Genomic DNA, 20,100 nt, shown 5'->3' with positions numbered 1-20,100 from the left:
CACCTCTTCTACACTGACTTTTCAGAATTCAAAAGTACAATTCTAGTCTTTCATAATTTGGTCCGATATACTTGGATGTGTAGTGTCAGCGTTTGTTGCTGGCATATAATCCCTATCTTGCCAATGCCTGGTGTAGACAGCAACACTGTCTGGTGTAGAGGTCCTGGATGGCAGGAAGCTTGGCCCCAGTGATGTACTGGGCCGTACGCACTACCTTCTGTAGTGCCTTGAGGTCTGAGGCCGAGAAGTTGCGATACCAGGCAGTGATGCAACCGGTCAGGATGCTCTCGATGGTTCAGCTGTAAAACATTTTGAGAATCTGAGTAACCTTGCCAAATCTTTTCAGTCTCCTGAGGGGGAATAGGTTTTGTCGTGCCCTCCTCACTGTTTTGGTGTGCCTTGGTGTGCTTGGACCATGTTCGTTTGTTGGTTGATGTGGACGCCATAGAATTTGAAGCTCTCAACCTGCTCCACTACAGCCCCGCCGATGAGAATGGGGGCGTGCTCGGTCCTCCTTGTCCATCACCCTGATTGATCTCTTTTTATTTAGCCCTCAATAGCCTCAGTCATTAGGCAGTATTGGTTTTGTTTAATTTAGCACGCTTCTCCTGTTTTGTTTATCTGCCTTTATTATTAAAACTACCTTCTGCACCTGCTTCCTGAATCCAAGTGCTGACGTTACAAGAATGGCAAGATGACAGCAATCTGCAGGTCATGGAGAGAAGACATCAGTTCTGAATCTGAATCCATGATAACAATGACAGAGAAATCTGATTAACTAACAGTACCCAGGCCATTCCATGTAATTGATCTACTCCAGAGCTAATTGATTCAACTTGTCAACTAATCTTCAAGGTCTTGAATAGCTATATCAGAGCTACAGCACAATTGTGAAACATCTGGGTGTCCCCGAGGAGAGGTTTGAGAAACACTGCAGTACATTACAGTAAAACAAACTAGAGAAAGTCTTTTCAACATTTATTCAGAACCGAAAATGAACCAGAAAATATGCATTTTCAACGTCCGGAAAATACCTATTTTAACGTCCTGAAAATAACTATTTTCACCTTTCATTCAGAACCTAAAATGAACCTAACTTCAACGTCTGGAATTGTATCGTATAATGTATTTTAAATGTAATTTTGCTTACTGGTTTCAGATTTTTGGGAACACACTAAAAAGTAACTTGACATTGTTGATTAGTCAGCATAAATTTGGATTAAAATGGCATGAAGAAAATGGCATTGACAGAACGGTGTACTGAATGAATCAAATCAAATCAAATGTATTTATATAGCCCTTCGTACATCAGCTGATATCTCAAAGTGCTGTACAGAAACCCAGCCTAAAACCCCAAACAGCAAGCAATGCAGGTGTAGAAGCACCTATGCACTTATGCACTAAGCACTTATGAATGCATCATAAGGTAAGGTTCGATGCTCAAACAGCGACGTGTCTGTCTCGTATGTTGATCTAGCTAATTATCTAGCAAAGCTAGCATACAGTGGGGAGAACAAGTATTTGATACACTGCCGATTTTGCAGGTTTTCCTACTTACAAAGCATGTAGAGGTCTGTAATTTTTATCATAGGTACACTTCAACTGTGAGAGACGGAATCTAAAACAAAATCCACAAAATCACATTGTATGATTTTTAAGTCATTCATTTGCATTTTGTTGCATGACATAAGTCTTTGATCACCTACCAACCAGTAAGACGGTATCTAGGTGTTTTTGTAAGTCTATGGATGCCTAGATTGGTTCTCAATTAGAGGCAGCTGTCTATCGTTGTCTCTGATAAAATGCAAATGAATTACTCTACACCTATGGGTGTATTGAATCACCCATCCAAAGCGTAATTAACAATTTCACCATGCTCAAAGGGATATTCAGTGTCTGCTTATATTCACCCATCTACCAATAGGTGTCCATCTTTGCGAGGCATTGGAAAACTTCCATGGTCTTTTTGGTTGAATCTTTGCAACTCTCTTGTCTTTGTGGTTGATTCTGTGCTTGAAATTCACTACTCCACTGTGGGACCTTACAGACAATTGTATGTGTGGGGTAGAGAGATGGGGTAATCACTCAAAAATCTGGTTAACCACTATTATTGCACACAGTGAGTCCATGCAACGTATTATGTGACTTGTTAAGCACATACTCCTGAATGTATTTAGGCCATAAAAGGGGTAAAAGACTTATTGACTCAAGACATTTCAGCTTTACATTTTTAATGAATTGGTAAAAATGTCTAAACAAAAAATTCCACTTTTTACGTTGTGGGATATTGTGTATGGATCAGTGGCACAATATCTAAACGTTATCCATTTTAAATTCCGGCTGTAAGACAACAAAATGTGGAAAAAGTCAAGTGCTGTGAATAGTTTCTGAAGGCACTGTATGGCACAGTCTCACTGGCTTGTGGCTACTGTCTACTGGCTAGTTGGCTAGCTAACTGGCTATAATAGGACGTTCACAAGCTTGTTGTTTGTGCTCAGATTTTTTTTTACACAGATGACTTATCTAGCTAGCTTCCTTTGCTTGTAGCTTTTCTTCTCGTCCGACTGTTGTTAGCTACAGCTGCTCGCCTGCTACAGCTAGCTGCTGCTGTTATGCAGCAACCGAGTAGCTGGTCCCGGTTTTAGAACTCTGAGATTCAGCTGATGCAATGTATTTTTTTTTACCAAAAAGTAGCACATCGTTGGTTCTTCATGGACAGAAATGAGCATGTGAGAGCGATAAATTATATATTTAATAAAACATGTTGCACCTAAAAACTTAAACACTTTTTTTCTCCTCAACTGGTAGTAACAGTCTTGTCCCATCCATGCAACTCCCCTACAGACTTGGGAGAGACAAAGTTAGAAGTCAGCTGCACCAATGTGTCAGAGGAAACACTGTCCAACTGGTAACTGTGGTCAGCTTGCAGGCACCCGGCCCAGCACAATGGGACAGAGAAATCCCGGCCAGCCAAACCCTCCCCTAACCCAGACGACTCTGGGCCAATTGTGCGCTGCCTCATGGGTCTCCCGGTCATGGCCAGTTGTGAGCCTGGGATCGAACCCGGGGCTGTAGTGATGCCTCAAGTCTTGCGATGCAGTGCTGCACCACCCGGGAGACCTGCCATCAGACATTTTTTAAATCCTATGGTCACTTTATGGATTCTACAGTCTCGTTTTTAATCCGACATCTAAAATGTGAGCTGTGATAGGCGCAGAAAATACTCTGACAACTCAATTGTCAACGACCCTGTTAAGATATCCGGTATGTGGTTCTTGGTAACGGACGTACAGCTCATGACGAGAGGTGGGGAATGTGCTGTGTACCTTTTCATAAACATTGGTATCATATTGGCTTAGATATGATGGTAGGGAGATTTAAATTCAACATTGAGCTTCAACCAATGCATAATATAGTCAACAATATTTGGGATTCTTCCATCGCAGCCACAGAATCTGAAAAAGCTATTGCAAACATTTATTGTACCTCGTTGCCATAACAACCACATATAGTACCTTGTACTTCTGTAGGAGAGGCTTGTTCTGCAATACTGCTGTTGTCACCAGGGCAACTATCGCTGTGATACCAAGCACCGTGATGATGATCACAGCCTTATACCAAGCGTTCTTTCCTTTCGTCTCTGAGGAAGAGGGAGAGTAGGAGAGATGGGGAGAGAGGGTGAGAGGGAGGAGAGAGGGAGGAGAAGAGAGGAGGGAGAGAGAGAGGGAGGGGGAGAGAGAGGGAGGGGGAGAAGAAGAGAGGGAAAGAGTTAGGAAGAGAAGGGGAAAAGTTGGAGAGATGGGGAGAGAGGGTGAGAGGGAGGAGAGAGGGAGGAGAAGAGAGGAGGGAGAGGGAGAGGGAGGGGGAGAAGGAAAGAGATAGGAAGAGAGAGGGAGAGAGTTAGGAAGAGAGAGGGAAAGAGTTAGGAAGAGAGAGGGAAAGTTGGAGAGATGGGGAGAGAGGGTGAGAGGGAGGAGAGAGAGAGGGAAAGAGTTAGGAAGAGAGAGGGTGAGAGGGAGGAGAGAGAGAGGGAAAGAGTTAGGAAGAGAGAGGGAGGGGGCGAAGGAAAGAGTTAGGAAGAGAGAGGGAAAGAGTTAGGAAGAGAGAGGGAGAGAGTTAGGAAGAGAGAGGGAAAGAGTTAGGAAGAGAGAGGGAAAGTTGGAGAGATGGGGAGAGAGGGTGAGAGGGAGGAGAGAGAGAGGGAGAGAGTTAGGAAGAGAGAGGGTGAGAGGGAGGAGAGAGAGAGGGAAAGAGTTAGGAAGAGAGAGGGAAATAGTTAGGAAGAGAGAGGGAGGGGGAGAAGGAGAGAGGGAAAGAGTTAGGAAGAGAGAGGGAGGAGAAGAGAGGAGGGAGAGAGAGAGGGAGGGAGGGGGAGAAGGAAAGAGTTAGGAAGAGAGAGGGAAAGAGTTAGGAAGAGAGAGGGAGAGAGTTAGGAAGAGAGAGGGAAAGAGTTGGGAAGAGAGAGGGAAAGAGTTAGGAAGAGAGAGGGAAAGAGAGAGGGAGGGGGAGAAGGAGAGAGGGAAAGAGTTAGGAAGAGAGAGGGAGGAGAAGAGATGAGGGAGAGAGAGAGGGAGGGGGAGAAGGAGAGAGTTAGGAAGAGAGAGGGAAAGAGTTAGGAAGAGAGAGGGAGGAGAAGAGATGAGGGAGAGAGAGGGAGGGGGAGAGGGAAAGAGTTAGGAAGAGAGAGGGAAAGAGTTAGCATTTTCCAACCAGCTGCTGATGATGTCACATCTGTATTATTGATGACAGGAGGGTTATGAGTGTTATTGTTGATGCTGTTGTTGTTGTTGTTGTTGCTGCTGCTGCTGTTGTTGTTGTTGTGTAACTAGGGACTAGTTCTAAATGTGTTGTAAATGTCTATATTAACCAGAGGTAGGTTCAACAAGGGAAGTAGTTTGTTCATTTGTTTTGTGTTAGATCTACTAGAACCTTTCCTGGGCACACCCCTTTTCTCCATGTTCGCCTTCCTTTTACCTATTGAGGTTTGTCAGTATGGATCTACTAGGCCTCAGGGGGAAACATGGGAAAAAGGGGGGAAACCTTTTCCCAGATTGTTTTGACCGCTATGCCACGCCACACCACTAAGAAAGCTGCTACGAGTCTATACCTTTTGTTTACAGTTTAAATCTGATGGCTTTGACGATGCACTATAGCCTATGAAATTACCTTTTGTTCTGAAAATAAATGTTTTTACACTTGGAACTTTGGATTCCCAAAACCATGTTCAGTGGTTGCTTTGGAAGCCCGTCTGACTACGGCATCACATACTTGTGGCCTCAAGGCAAGTTTGGAATTGGATTGCGATATTGCCTCTACTGTATATTCCAAGTGAAGAAGTGACTGACTCTATTGTAGCTCTCTGACTTCGCGTTACTCACTTTGGAGAGAGGGGAATGAAGTATGGTTGCTCTTTCTATTGCTCAATCTGCTCGAGGTGTTGGATGAATTCAGGGAACTTTTGAGAGTTGTGGAGCTTGGAATCACTCGTGGAGCTTGAAGTGTATGTGTCTTCTGTTCTGCTTTGATGATTGGCTGTTGTGTCTTGTGATGACCTCATGTGTTGGGCTCATTCATTAAGCTGTGCTTTGCTAAAATGTGTTCATAATGTGCTAATCGTTCACTGTTACGTGCTTTTAAAATGGATACAATTGAAATTCTTAAGAAATTGTAATGACAGCAACACTGGATTATTTTGTATCCACAGTGGACACATGGATGGAAGAAGCACATCAATGCTCAGCTGCTAACAAAACTGATGCGGAGGCCCAGCCAAGGGACAGTATCGCAAATATCTCATCAAAATGTGGAAATTAGTCACAACACAGCAGGCGCTCAGGACAATCCACCACATCTTATATCAGGCTCAATTTGGAGGCTGAAAGGGCAGCCTTATTGGTTAAAGTTGAAACATTGAAAAGGAAACAACTATTGGAGGAACAAGAGCCTCAACTCAAATCATAAATGGAAGAATTAGAGCTTGAAGCTGAAATATGGTCTAAAAGTGCTAAGCTGAATGTATTCCATGAATGTTGTCAACATTCTGCTACACCAACCAGCTATCACTGAAATGCTGGTAAAGCAGCAAAGGTTGTCCTCATTACCACCTCTTAGTGTACCTGTGTTTACAGCAAAGACAGGCTGTACTTTTTGGAGCAATTCACCAGAGATCTAGTCTGCAGTTGCCAAGATACGGAGGCTAACAGAGGTTATGCAGAGGCCAAAAGGCTTCTGAAAATAAAATGGTTTTCTTCATGATGTTGGATGACGAAGGGATATTGCATGCGTGTTACCTCATTTTATACCCTAGCGAAACAGGAAGTAATGTAATGGCTCACTATAGTTCCTTAAGACTTAAATAAACTTAAATAAGTTTAGAGCAGTATGACTGAGCAGCAGCAGGCCCGTAATCATTCATTCAAACAGCACTTTCGTGCGTTTTGCCAGAAGCTCTTCGCAAGCACAGAGCTGTTTATGACTTCAAGCCTATCAGCCTAATGGCTGGTGTAACCAATGTGAAATGGCTAGCTAGTTAGCTGGGTGTGCGCTAATACTGTTTCAAACATCACTCACTTTTAGATTTGGAGTAGTTATTCCCCTTGCACTGCAAGGGCCGCGGCTTTTGTGGAGTGATGGGTAACGTTGCTTCAAGTGTGGCTGTTGTCGATGTGTTCCTGGTTCGAGCCCAGGTAGGGGCGAGGAGGGGGACGGAAGCTATACTGTTACACTGGCAATACTATAGTGCATATACGAACATCCAATAGTCAAAGGTAAATGAAATACAAATGGAATAGAGAAAAATAGTCCTATAAATATTATATTAACTACAACCTAAAACCTCTTACCTTGGAATATTGAAGTCTCATGTTAAAAGGAACCACCAACTTTCAGCTAACTTGTTAGCTTTCTTACATAGCACATATTGCACTTTTACTTTCTTCTCCAACACTTTGTTTTTGCATTACTTAAACCAAATTGAACATGTTTCATTATTTATTTGAGGCTAAATTGATTTTATTGATGAAAAAATAAGTCTTAATTCAGTATTGTAGTAATTGTCATTATCACAAATGGTAAAAAATAATAAAAAATCGGCCGATTAATCAGTATCGGCTTTTTTGGTCCCGGTATCGGTATCGGCGTTGAAAAATCCTAATCGGTCGACCTCTAGTTTAAATGGATGAAGTGTCTGCTTTTCTGTGTTGATTTCTCTTACTTTAATAGGAGAATCTCCTTTTAATAGAAGCTATAATCTAATGCTTACCTTCAAATGTAATTACAATTACCACAGAGTGATAAGAAGAGGGCATGTGAAGGAACATTTTATGTTTGTCTTTTTCTTATAACCATCTCAACTGGGTTCATGCAAGTGACTGATTGATCGTGCCTGGAACGAATCCTCACTATCAGTATAAGCAATTTGGCAGTATGCCCAGAACATGAGCAGAATGAGAGGAATAGAGAGAGGGAGGATAGAGAAAGAAGAATAGAGAGAGGGATGGGGAGAGAAGGAGAGAGGGAGAAAGGGAGAGAGAGGGAGAAAGAGTGAGAGAGGGAGAAAGAGTGAGAGAGAAAGGGAGAGAGAGAGAGAGAAAAAGGAAGAGAGGGAGAGAGAGAAAGAGATAGGGAGAGAGAGAGAGGGAGAAAGGAGAGAGAGAGAAAGGGAGAGAGAGAGAAAGAGAGAGAAAGAGAGAGAGAGAGAGAGAGAGAGAGAGAGAGAGAGAGAGAGAGGGGGGTAACAGTTAACTATGTGAGATGATCTAAAAAGTACAGAGTTGCAGCTCTGTGTGTCTTCAGAGGAACAGGCGCTGAGAGGAACAGGCACTGAGACAGAGATTGGCATTTCCTCTCCAAGCCCGGAAGTGCAGGCTGTCGGCATGGAAACGCAGCTGAAGTGTGTGTGTGTCTGTGTGTTAAACCCTGAAAGGGGCTAATTAGGGGGAGCCATGTCTGGCTCTAAGCAACATGTGTGTTTGTGTTTGAGGAAGAGGAAGTTGGGACTCCATTCGTTAGTTGTTTATGTTGGAGTGTGATTGGTCAGGCAGTTTGAGAAATCATCATTGTTACCGATTGGAATTCCCTGTGTGTGTGTGTGTATGTCAGAGGGAGTGTGAGGGGACTACTGATAATAAGAAACACGGGCTACACACATGTAGACACACACACACATGTAGACACACACACACACACGCACACACACTTACAATATCTTAGTGTTCCATTCTCTTACACGGTTCTAGCCTCCCTTCCTGCAGTAGTTCTGTCAGCCTTAGATCCCATGTGGGTTAGCCTGTCTTCCTGCCCGTTCCTGCTCACACACAGACTTGCGCAGGTACCACACACACACATCCACACACACGCATACAAGGCACACACACAAACAGACACACACACACACACATTTCTCCCTTATCTTTTCCGTTAAAGTTACCTTCACGTTAAGACAGTTGCACCAAACATTTTAAGGTTAATTTCCCCCTTCAATTATGTTACAAAAAATGCCCATGAGGTCCCTTAACTGCTTCATTCAGTATGGATATCAATGTGAACAGCATTTTTATGGAGGTGAATGTTGCTTTCCTAATTCCTATGCCCTCGTTGCTACAGCAAAACTTAAACCACCTAGCTAGTTAGCTAAGTAAATTATGGAAGGTGGTAGTTTTAGGTTGAAGTTAGGGACAGTGACAAGTCGTTTGGATTTGAAATGATACAATGAATATGAGGTGAAACAGCAGACTATTAGCTTTAATTTGAGGCTATTTTCAACCATGTCAGGTGAACCGTTTCTAAATATTTTTGTACACAGTCCCCCAAATTCAGTTATATATGTATTCAAGTAGTAAACAGTTAATTATTCATGTGGATGGTGTATCAATACACTCAGTCACTACTGCTGGTACCCCCTGTATACAGCCTCCACATTGGTTCTGTACCGGTACCCCCTGTATATAGCCTCCACATTGACTCTGTACCAGTACCACCTGTATACAGCCTCCACATTGGCTCTGTACCGGTACCACCTGTATATAGCCTCCACATTGACTCTGTACCGGTACCCCCTGTATATAGCCTCCACATTGGCTCTGTACCGGTACCACCTGTATATAGCCTCCACATTGGCTCTGTACCGGTACCACCTGTATATAGCCTCCACATTGGCTCTGTACCGGTACCACCTGTATATAGCCTCCACATTGGCTCTGTACCGGTACCACCTGTATATAGCCTCCACATTGGCTCTGTACCGGTACCACCTGTATATAGCCTCCACATTGGCTCTGTACCGGTACCACCTGTATATAGCCTCCACATTGGCTCTGTACCGGTACCACCTGTATATAGCCTCCACATTGACTCTGTACCGGTACCCCCTGTATATAGCCTCCACATTGACTCTGTACCGGTACCCCCTGTATATAGCCTCCACATTGACTCTGTACCAGTACCACCTGTATACAGCCTCCACATTGGCTCTGTACCGGTACCACCTGTATATAGCCTCCACATTGACTCTGTACCGGTACCCCCTGTATATAGCCTCCACATTGACTCTGTACCGGTACCCCCTGTATATAGCCTCCACATTGACTCTGTACCGGTACCCCCTGTATATAGCCTCCACATTGACTCTGTACCGGTACCCCCTGTATATAGTCTCCACATTGACTCTGTACTGGTACCCCCTGTATATAGCCTCCACATTGACTCTGTACCGGTACCCCCTGTATATAGTCTCCACATTGACTCTGTACTGGTTCCACCTGTATATAGCCTCCACATTGACTCTGTACCGGTACCCCCTGTATACAGCCTCCACATTGGTTCTGTACCGGTACCCCCTGTATATAGCCTCCACATTGGTTCTGTACCAGTACCCCCTGTATATAGCCTCCACATTGACTCTGTACCGGTACCCCCTGTATACAGCCTCCACATTGACTCTGAACGGTACCCCCTGTATATAGCCTCCACATTGACTCTGTACCGGTACCCCCTGTATATAGTCTCCACATTGACTCTGTACCGGTACCCCCTGTATATAACCTCCACATTGACTCTGTATATAGCCTCCACATTGACTCTGTACCTGTACCCCCTGTATATAGCCTCAACATTGACTCTGTACCTGTACCCCCTGTATATAGTCTCCACATTGACTCTGTACCGGTACCACCTGTATATAACCTCCACATTGACTCTGTACCTGTACCACCTGTATATAGTCTCCACATTGACTCTGTACTGGAACCTCCTGTATATAGCCTCCACATTGACTCTGTACCGGTACCCCCTGTATATAACCTCCACATTGACTCTGTACCTGTACCCCCTGTATATAGCCTCCACATTGACTCTGTACCTGTACCCCCTGTATATAGCCTCCACATTGACTCTGTACCGGTACCCCCTGTATATAGTCTCCACATTGACTCTGTACTGGTACCCCCTGTATATAGCCTCCACATTGACTCTGTACCGGTACCCCCTGTATATAGTCTCCACATTGACTCTGTACTGGTACCACCTGTATATAGCCTCCACATTGACTCTGTACCGGTACCCCCTGTATACAGCCTCCACATTGGTTCTGTACCGGTACCCCCTGTATATAGCCTCCACATTGGTTCTGTACCGGTACCCCCTGTATATAGCCTCCACATTGACTCTGTACCGGTACCCCCTGTATACAGCCTCCACATTGGTTATGTACTGGTACCCCCTGTATATAGCCTCCACATTGACTCTGTACCGGTACCACCTGTATACAACCTCCACATTGACTCTGAACGGTACCCCCTGTATATAACCTCCACATTGACTCTGTATATAGCCTCCACATTGACTCTGTACCTGTACCCCCTGTATATAGCCTCAACATTGACTCTGTACCTGTACCCCCTGTATATAGTCTCCACATTGACTCTGTACCGGTACCACCTGTATATAACCTCCACATTGACTCTGTACCTGTACCACCTGTATATAGTCTCCACATTGACTCTGTACTGGAACCTCCTGTATATAGCCTCCACATTGACTCTGTACCGGTACCCCCTGTATATAACCTCCACATTGACTCTGTACCTGTACCCCCCAGTATATAACCTCCACATTGACTCTGTACCGGTACCTCCTGTATATAGCCTCCACATTGACTCTGTACCGGTACCCCCTGTATATAACCTCCACATTGACTCTGTACCGGTACCCCCTGTATATAGCCCCCACATTGACTCTGTACCGGTATCCCCTGTATATAGCCTCCACATTGACTCTGTACCGGTACCCCCTGTATATAGCCTCCACATTGACTCTGTACCGGTACCCCCTGTATATAACTGGTGTATTTATCCCCGTGTTTCCTCTGTGCCAGTTCGTCTTGTATGTCTTTCAAGTCAACCAGCGCTTTTTCCTGTACTCCTGCTTCTATTCTCTTTTTGGTAGTCCTCCCGGTTTTGACCCTTGCCTGTTTTCTAGACTCCGTACCAGTCTGCCTGACCATTCTGCCTGCCCTGACCACGAGCCTGCAGGCCACTCTGTACCTCCTTGACTATGAACTGGTTTTGACCTTTTGCCTGCCCATGCCCATTCTCTTGCCTACCCCTTTCGGATTGAATAATAAATATCAAAGACTCAAACCTATATCCGGGTCTTGCCTTGTGACCTTACACTTGCGTCAAAAAGCAGAACACTCAAAACATGAGCACAATGGCAGCTCTTCCTTTAAAGAACTCCAGGTCTCAAGAGGGCAGATAACCCAAAAACACGGGTGGAACTAAAAAAATTGAGCCAGGATTTCTGGAGGGATTATTTTTACATGCGTACCTGGCAGATAAGCATGGGTATAAAATGTTTGGGCTTAGCTTTGCTTTGGTCCTCAACATACAAACAGCTCATTGTTCAACCCTAAAGACGCAACTGGTATGTAATGTTTGGAATGATTTATTATGTTGCATCCAGTGCTTAGCACAATTTACATGTTTAACTCTGGTAAGAGTGGTGACTTCTTTTTTGTGGATATTTTCTGACTGCAGAAGTAATTGCTTGAAGTGCTAGATTAAATTGTTTAAACGTTTACTTTATTCAAAGCCATGCTTTGTTGCTGTGTCATGCATTGTTCATTGTGTAAAATAGTTCATGTTTATTCTCTGTTTTAAGGTTATCAACCTATTCCTTATTCCTCTGTCATTCAACTACTCTATTCAACAAATCAACTGTTTCAACATATTCAACAAATGGCATGAAAACCATAATAAAACACTAAAAAGGAATTGAGTTGTCCCTTTGCATCCTTCACGTGTTGAGCAAGCCGTTTTCAAGTTTGGGCAGAGCTGAAATAATTATAACACCTAGACAACTTGACAATACTATTTAGACCTTCTAGCCAGAACCACCTAGCCATCAGAAGCTAACCAGCTAATTAGCTACAAGCTATTTAGTCATTGTTAGCCACTGCTAGCGGCCTTTACCTTCTGCACAGATACCAGCCCTTTTTTTTAGCCTGAATAATACTCGCCAGCCTACCGGTATAGGACTGTTTCTCCACTACAACGCCGGATTCCTGCTGTAAACCCTGGACCATTACTCCTGATCTTCACAGCTAGCTAGCTGCCACCGAGTGACCCAGTACCGAAGCTATCCCTGAGGCCCACCTACTGGCATACTCAGTTGTTCACCCGGACTCCACTCAAACTCGGCTAGAATCCACTACTCCACCGGATCCTTTCCGTAAGCTCTGGACCTTGGCACCAGATCACCGCTGCTACCGAGTGGCTATAGTGGCTAATGCCCCTGAAAGAGGTGGAGAACAAGAGTACCTCCTCCCAGCTGCCCATTGCACTGAGGCTAGGTATCACGGTCACCACCGATTAATCCACGATAATCAAACATTTCAATAAGCATTTCTCTACGGCTGGCCATGCCTTCCTCCTGGCTACTCCAACAGCTCCACTCCCCCCCCACCCCCCGCAGCTACTCGCCCGAACCTCCCCAGTTTCTCCTTCACCCAAATCCAGATAGCAGATGTTCTGAAAGAGCTGCAAAACCTGGACCCATACAAATCAGCTGGGCTAGACAATCTGGACCCTCTCTTTCTAAAACTATCCGCCGCCATTGTTGCAACCCCTATTACCAGCCTGTTCAACCTCTCTTTCGTATCGTCCGAGATCCCTAAAGATTGGAAAGCTGCCGCGGTCATCCCCCTCTTCAAAGGGGGTGACACTCTAGACTCAAACTGTTAGACCTATATCCATCCTGCCCTGCCTATATCCATCCTGCCCTGCTTATATAAAGTCTTCGAAAGCTAAGTTAATAAACAGATGGGGGTGCGTGCTCAGTCCCCTCCTGTACTACCTGTTCACTCATGACTGCATGGCCAACACCATCATTAAGTTTGCTGACGATACGACAGTGGTAGGCCTAATCACTGACAATGATGAGAAGCCTATAGGGTAAAGGTCAGAGACCTGGCAGTGTGGTACCAGGATAACCACCTCTTCCTCAATGTGATCCAGACAAAGGAGATGATTGTGGACGACAGAAAAAGGAGGACCGAGCACGCCCCCATTCTCATCGACGGGGCTGTAGTGGATCCGGTTGAGAGCTTCAAGTTCCTTGGTGTCCACATCAACAACAAACTAGAATGGTCCAAACACACCAAGACAGTTGTGAAGAGGGCACGACAATGCCTATTCCCCCTCAGGAGACTGAAAAGATTTGGCATGGGTACTCTGATCCTCAAGATTTTACATCTGCACCATCGATAGCATCCTGACTGGTTGCATCACTGCCTTGTATGGCAACTGCTCGGCCTCCGACCGCAAGACACTACGTAGGGTAGTGCGTCCGGTCATGTACATCACGGGGGCCAAGCTTCCTGTCATCCAGGAACTATATACCAGGTGGTGTCAGAGGAAGGGCCTAAAAATTGCCAAAGAGTCCAGACACCCTAGTCATAGACTGTTCTCTCTGCTACTGCACAGCAAGCTGTACCGGAGCGCCAAGTCTAGGTCGAAAAGACTTCTTACCAGCTTCTACCCCCAAGCCATAAGGCTCCTGAACAGCTAATCAAATGGCTACCCGGACTATTTGCATTGACCCCCTTTTTACGCTGATGCTACTCTCTGTTTATCTATGCATAGTCACTATACCTCTACCTACATGTCCATATTACCTCAATTACCGCGACTAACCTGTGTCCCCGCACATTGATTCTGTACCGTTACCCCCTGTATATTGTTTCACTACTGTTATTTAATTTTTTCTCTTTAATTATTAGTTATTTTTTTTTTTTTTTTTTTTAATGTCAGTTGATTTTAGTAACCCTTAACACTTGTTTCTTAAAACTGCATTGTTGGTTAAAGGCTTGCAGGTAAGCATTTCACTGTAAGGTCTACAGCTGTTGTATTTGGCGTATATGAAAAATAAAATTTGATTTAATCCACAATACTAACCTAATTGACAGAGGGAAAAGAAGGAAGCCTGTACAGAATATAAATATTCCAAAACATGCATCATGTTTGCAAAAAGGCACTAAGGTAATTCTGCAAAAAAATATGGAAAAGCAATGAACCTTTAGTCCTGAATACAAAGTGTTATGCTTGGGGCAAATCCAATACAACACATCACCGAGTACCGCTCTACATATTATCAAGTATAGTGGTGGCGGCATCATGTTATTGGTATGCCTTTAATCGTTCTAGCCTGTGGAGTTTTTCAGGATAAAAAATAAATGGAATGGAGCTAAACACAGGAACAATCCTAGAGGAAAACCTTGTTCAGTCTGCTTTCCATTAGACACTGGGAGATTAATTCACCTTTCAGCAGGACAATAACCTAAAACAAAAGGCCAAATCTACACTGGAGTTGCTTATCAAGAAGACAGTGAATGTTCCTGAGTGGCCTGGTTAGTGTTGAATTAGATCTGCTTAAAAATGTATGGCGACACCTGAAATGGTTTTCTAGCAATGACCAACAACCAATTTGACAGAGCTTAAAGAATTCAGAAAAAATAATGGGCAAATGTTGCACAATGCAGGTGTGGAAAGCTCTTAGAGACTTACCCCCAAAGACTCCCTGCTGTAATCTCTGCCAAAGGTGATTCTAACATGTATTGTCCCAGGGGAATATTATCTAATATTTATCTAATCATGACATATTATTTTATTTTTCATATTATTTTACAAATGTTAGAATTTGTCTTCCACGTTCCATAGTATTTTGTGTAGATCATAGACTGTTACATATAGGCCAGGTGTCAAGAAGCAGGTGCAGAAGGTCCGTTTAATAATGAAGAATGCAGTTAAACGAAACATGAGAAGCATACAGAACGTGAATGAAAAAACAACAACACTGCCTGATGACTGAGGCTACTGAGGACTAAATAAAGGGTGTGTAATGATCAGGTGTGTGTAATGATGGGGATCAGGTGTGTGTAATGATGGGGACCAGGTGTGTGTAATGATGCATGAGAAGAATACAGAGCGTGAATGAAAAAACAACAACACTGCTTGATGACTGAGAATTCTGACATTCTGACATTCTGTTGACACTCTAAGTGGATTTAACATACTTAAGACAGGGAATTTGTATCCATGTATATCTCTTTGTATATTACATGTCAAGAATTGTAGAAACTCAGTTTAAATGTATTTGGTTAAGGTGTATGTAAACGTCCGACTTCAACTATATATCAACTTCTACTGTCCTTTAACCCTTTCACAATATATAAACATATTGATATCAACTATAACTGAAATGAAATAGAGTGCAGGCCAGGCAGCATGCTGTTAGCCAGCCTGCCAGCTTAGTGGAGTCTGCCACTAGCACAGTCAGTGTAGTCAGCTCAGCTATCAGAGGCAGTTATAGTCAATGAACTAATCACTGATCATAATCTTGATGTGATTGGCCTTACTGAAACATGGCTTAAGCCTGATGAATTTACTGTGTTAAATGAGGGCTCACCTCCTGGCTACACTAGTGACCATATCCGCAAAGGTGGAGGTTTTGCTAACATTTACGATAGCAAATTTCAATTTACAAAAAAAAAAAAACGTTTTCGTCTTTTGAACTTCTAGTCATGAAATCTATGCAGCCTACTCAATCACTTTTTATAGCTACTGTTTACAGGCCTCCTGGGCCATATACAGCGTTTCTCACTGAGTTCCCTGAATTCCTATCGGACCTTGTAGTCATAGCAGATAATATTCTAATTTTCTGTGATTTTAATATTCACATGGAAAAGTCCACAGACCCACTCCAAAAGGCTTTCGGAACCATCAACTTAGTGGGTTTTGTCCAACATGTCTCTGGACCTCCAACTATCCAAGGACGTCAGAGTACAATTATCGGTTACCCACCTAACTGAGGAACTCAATTTAACCCTATTACCCTAAATGCAGTTGCACCACTAAAAACATAAGAATGTCATAAGAAACCATAAGAAACTAGCTCCCTGGTATACAGAAAATACCCGAGCTCTGAAGCAAGTTTCCAGAAAATTGGAACGGAAATGGCATCACACCAAACTGGAAGTTTTCCGACTAGCTTGGAAATACCGTACCATGCAGTATTGAAGAGTCCTCACTGCTGCTCGATCATCCCATTTTTCAAACTTAATTGAGGAAAATAAGAACAATCTGAAATTTCTACACTGGCTTCCTGTTAAGGCAAGGGCTGATTTCAAGGTTTTACTGCTAACCTACAAAGCATTACATGGGCTTGCTCCTACCTATCTCTCTGATTTGGTCCTGCGGCACATACCTACACGTACGCTACGGTCACAAGACGCAGGCCTCCTACTTGTCCCTAGAATTTCTAAGCAAACAGCTGGAGGCAGGGGTTTCTCCTATAGAGTTCCATTTTTATGGAATGGTCTGCCTACCCATGTGAGAGACGCAGACTCAGTCTCAACCTTTAAGTCTTTACTGAAGACTCATCTCTTCAGTGGTCATATGATTGAGTGTCGTCTGGCCCAGGAGTGTGAAGGTGAACGGAAAGGCTCTGGAGCAACGAACCGCCCTTGCTGTCTCTGCCTGGCAGAGCCAGCCTCTAACCCTATTACAGGGGCTGAGTCACTGGCTTACTGGTACTCCATGCCGTCCCTAGGAGGGACGTCCCTCCCCCCCCCTTGGGTTGTGCCATGGTGGAGATCTTTGTGGGCTATACTCGGCCTTGTCTCAGGATGGTAAGTTGGTGGTTGAAGATATCCCTCTAGTGGTGTGGGGGCTGTGCTTTGGCAAAGTGGGTGGGGTTATATCCTGCCTGTTTGGCCCTGTGCGGGGGAATCATCAGATGGGGCCACAGTGTCTCCTGACCCCTCCTGTCTCAGCCTCCAGTATTTATGCTGCATTAGTTTGTGTCGGGGGGCTAGGCTCAGTCTGTTATATCTGGAGTACTTCTCCTGTCTTATCCGGTGTCCTGTGTAAATTCAAGTATGCTCTCTCTAATTCTCCATTTCTCTCTTTCTCTCTCTCGGAGGACCTGAGCCCACGACCATGCCTCAGGACAACCTGGCATGATGACTCCTTGCTGTCCCCAGTCCACCTGGCCGTGCTGCTGCTCCAGTTTCAACTGTTCTGCCTGCGGCTATGGAACCCTGACCTGTTCACCGGACGTGCTCCCTGTCCCAGACCTGCTGTTTTCAACTCTCTAGAGACAGCAGGAGCGGTAGAGAAACTCTTAATGATCGGCTATGAAAAGCCAACTGACATTTACTCCTGAGGTGCTGACTTGTTGCACCCTTGACAACTACTGTAATTATTATTATTTGACCATGCTGGTCATTTATGAACATTTGAACATCTTGGCCATGTTCTGTTATAATCTCCACCCGGCACAGCCAGAAGAGGACTGGCCACCCCTCATAGCCTGGTTCCTCTCTAGGTTTCTTCCTAGGTATTGGCCTTTCTAGGGAGTTTTCCTAGCCACTGTGCTTCTACACCTGCATTTCTTGCTGTTCGGGGTTTTAGGCTGGGTTTCTGTACAGTACTTTGTGACATCAGCTAATGTAGGAAGGGCTATATAAATACATTTGATTTGATCTGTCCCCTAACCCTTTCACAATATAGAAACATATTGATATCAACTATAACTGTCCCCTAACCCTTTCACAATATATAAACATATTGATATCAACTATAACTGTCCCCTAACCCTTTCACAATATAGAAACATATTGATATCAACTATAACTGTCCCCTAACCCTTTCACATTATAGAAACATTTATATCAACTTCCAGAGGAAGGAAACCACTCAGGAACTTTAAAACAGTTACAGAGTTTAATGGCTGTGATAGGAGAAAACTGAGGATGGATGAACAACATTAACAATACTAAACTAAATGACAGAGTGAAAATAGAAAGCCTGTACAGAATAAAAAATGTTCCAAAACATGCTTCATGTTTGCAACAAGGCACAAAAGTCTGGGGAGAAGTCTGACTATAATAAAGTGCTACTCTGCCTTCTTAACAGCACTATCAACAAGGTAGGTCCTACAGGTCCTAGTTTCTATCTTCTTAACAGTACTATCAACAAGGTAGGTCCTACAGGCCCTAGTTTCTACCTTCTTAACAGCATTATCAACAAGGTAGGTCCTACAGGCCCTAGTTTCTATCTTCTTAACAGCATTATCAACAAGGTAGGTCCTACAGGCCCTAGTTTCTATCTTCTTAACAGTACTATCAACAAGGTAGGTCCTACAGGCCCTAGTTTCTATCTTCTTAACAGTACTATCAACAAGGTAGGTCCTACAGGCCCTAGTTTCTATCTTCTTAACAGTACTATCAACAAGGTAGGTCCTACAGGCCCTAGTTTCTATCTTCTTAACAGTACTATCAACAAGGTAGGTCCTACAGGCCCTAGTTTTGTCGCACCTTGACTACTGTTCAGTCGTGTGGTCAGGTGCCACAAAAAAGGACTTAGGAAAATTGCAATTGGCTCACAACAGGGCAGCACGGCTGGCCCTTGGATGTACACAAGAGAGCGAATATTAATAAGATGCATGTCAATCTCTCCTGGCTGAAAGTGGAGGAGAAATTGACTTCATCACTACTTTTATTGATGAGAGGTATTGACATGTTGAATGCACTGAGCTGTCTGTCTGAATTACTGGCACACAGCTCAGACACCCATGTATACCCCACAAGACATGGCACAAGTCCACAGTCCCCAAGTCCAGAACAGACTATGGGAGTAGCACACTACTACACAGAGCCATGACTACATGGAAGCCTCTATTCCACATCAGGTAACTGATGCAGCAGTAGACTTAGATTTTTTTTTTAAACAGATTAAAAAACACCTGATGAACTGCGGGGACTGTGGAGCAACACAAACATTGGCACACACACACACACTCACACACACACGACAACATTTTCACTATACCAACACATGGATTTAGTACTGTAGATATGTGGTAGTGGTGGAGTAGGGGCCGGAGGGCACACAGTGTGTTGTGAAATCTGTGAATGTATTGTAATGTTTTTAAAACTGTATAAACTGCCTTATTTTGCTGGAGCCCAGGAAGAGTAGGTGCTGCTTTGGCATAATAAATGTATCCATAATAAATACAAATACATCAAATTCCACTGTCGTCTAACCCTTCCACTGTTCTCTGAGACTGAACACCCTTAAAAGAATCCTGAATCTAAAGAAACTAACCTCAACCCTCACAGAGGGTCTCTCATCTAGTCACTTCCTGTTAAAACAGGATTCTCACTGACATGACTCAACAACAGGAAGTTGGCTTCCTCTTTGAGAAAGCAAAGCATTATGGGAGCTTGGAGGACAGACATCATACCACACATACTAACCTAAAACGATCCTCAAATCTCTGAAGCCCCTTAGAACTAACACCTAACCCTAACACAAAACCAGACACTAAACCTAACTCTACATTCATTAGAACCCGCAGGCACCTGCTGTAGAACACTCAGACACTATTTAGAACATTCTGGGATGATTTAAAACATTCAGACACTATTTAGAATATTCAGACACTATTTAGACTATTCAGACTGTATTTAGAACATTCAGACACTATTTAGACTATTCAGACTGTATTTAGAACATTCAGACACTATTTAGAACATTCAGACTG

General features: G+C 43.8%; 1 protein-coding gene across 3 annotated transcripts in view; it reads right to left on the bottom strand.

The window, feature by feature from the left end:
- Positions 1-20,100, bottom strand: part of LOC116352755 (ectonucleoside triphosphate diphosphohydrolase 1) — a 68,150-nt gene that overhangs the window by 43,712 nt on the left and 4,338 nt on the right. For 2 of the 3 annotated variants that reach the window (XR_004203961.1, XM_031795777.1), the window contains exon 2: positions 3,516-3,640. Coding sequence is in view for 2 of the 3 variants with exons in the window: in XM_031795777.1 (XP_031651637.1) it covers positions 3,516-3,640 (125 nt within the window). In the remaining variant the exon portion in view is untranslated. Of the gene's footprint in view, positions 1-3,515; positions 3,641-7,261; positions 7,323-20,100 lie in introns of those variants that run through there. The other variant, XM_031795776.1, reaches the window with a different exon arrangement.

The sequence above is a fragment of the Oncorhynchus kisutch genome, linkage group LG18 (assembly GCF_002021735.2).
Source record: "Oncorhynchus kisutch isolate 150728-3 linkage group LG18, Okis_V2, whole genome shotgun sequence".
NCBI lineage: Eukaryota > Metazoa > Chordata > Actinopteri > Salmoniformes > Salmonidae > Oncorhynchus > Oncorhynchus kisutch.
This window is presented reverse-complemented; position numbering and strand designations above follow the sequence as displayed.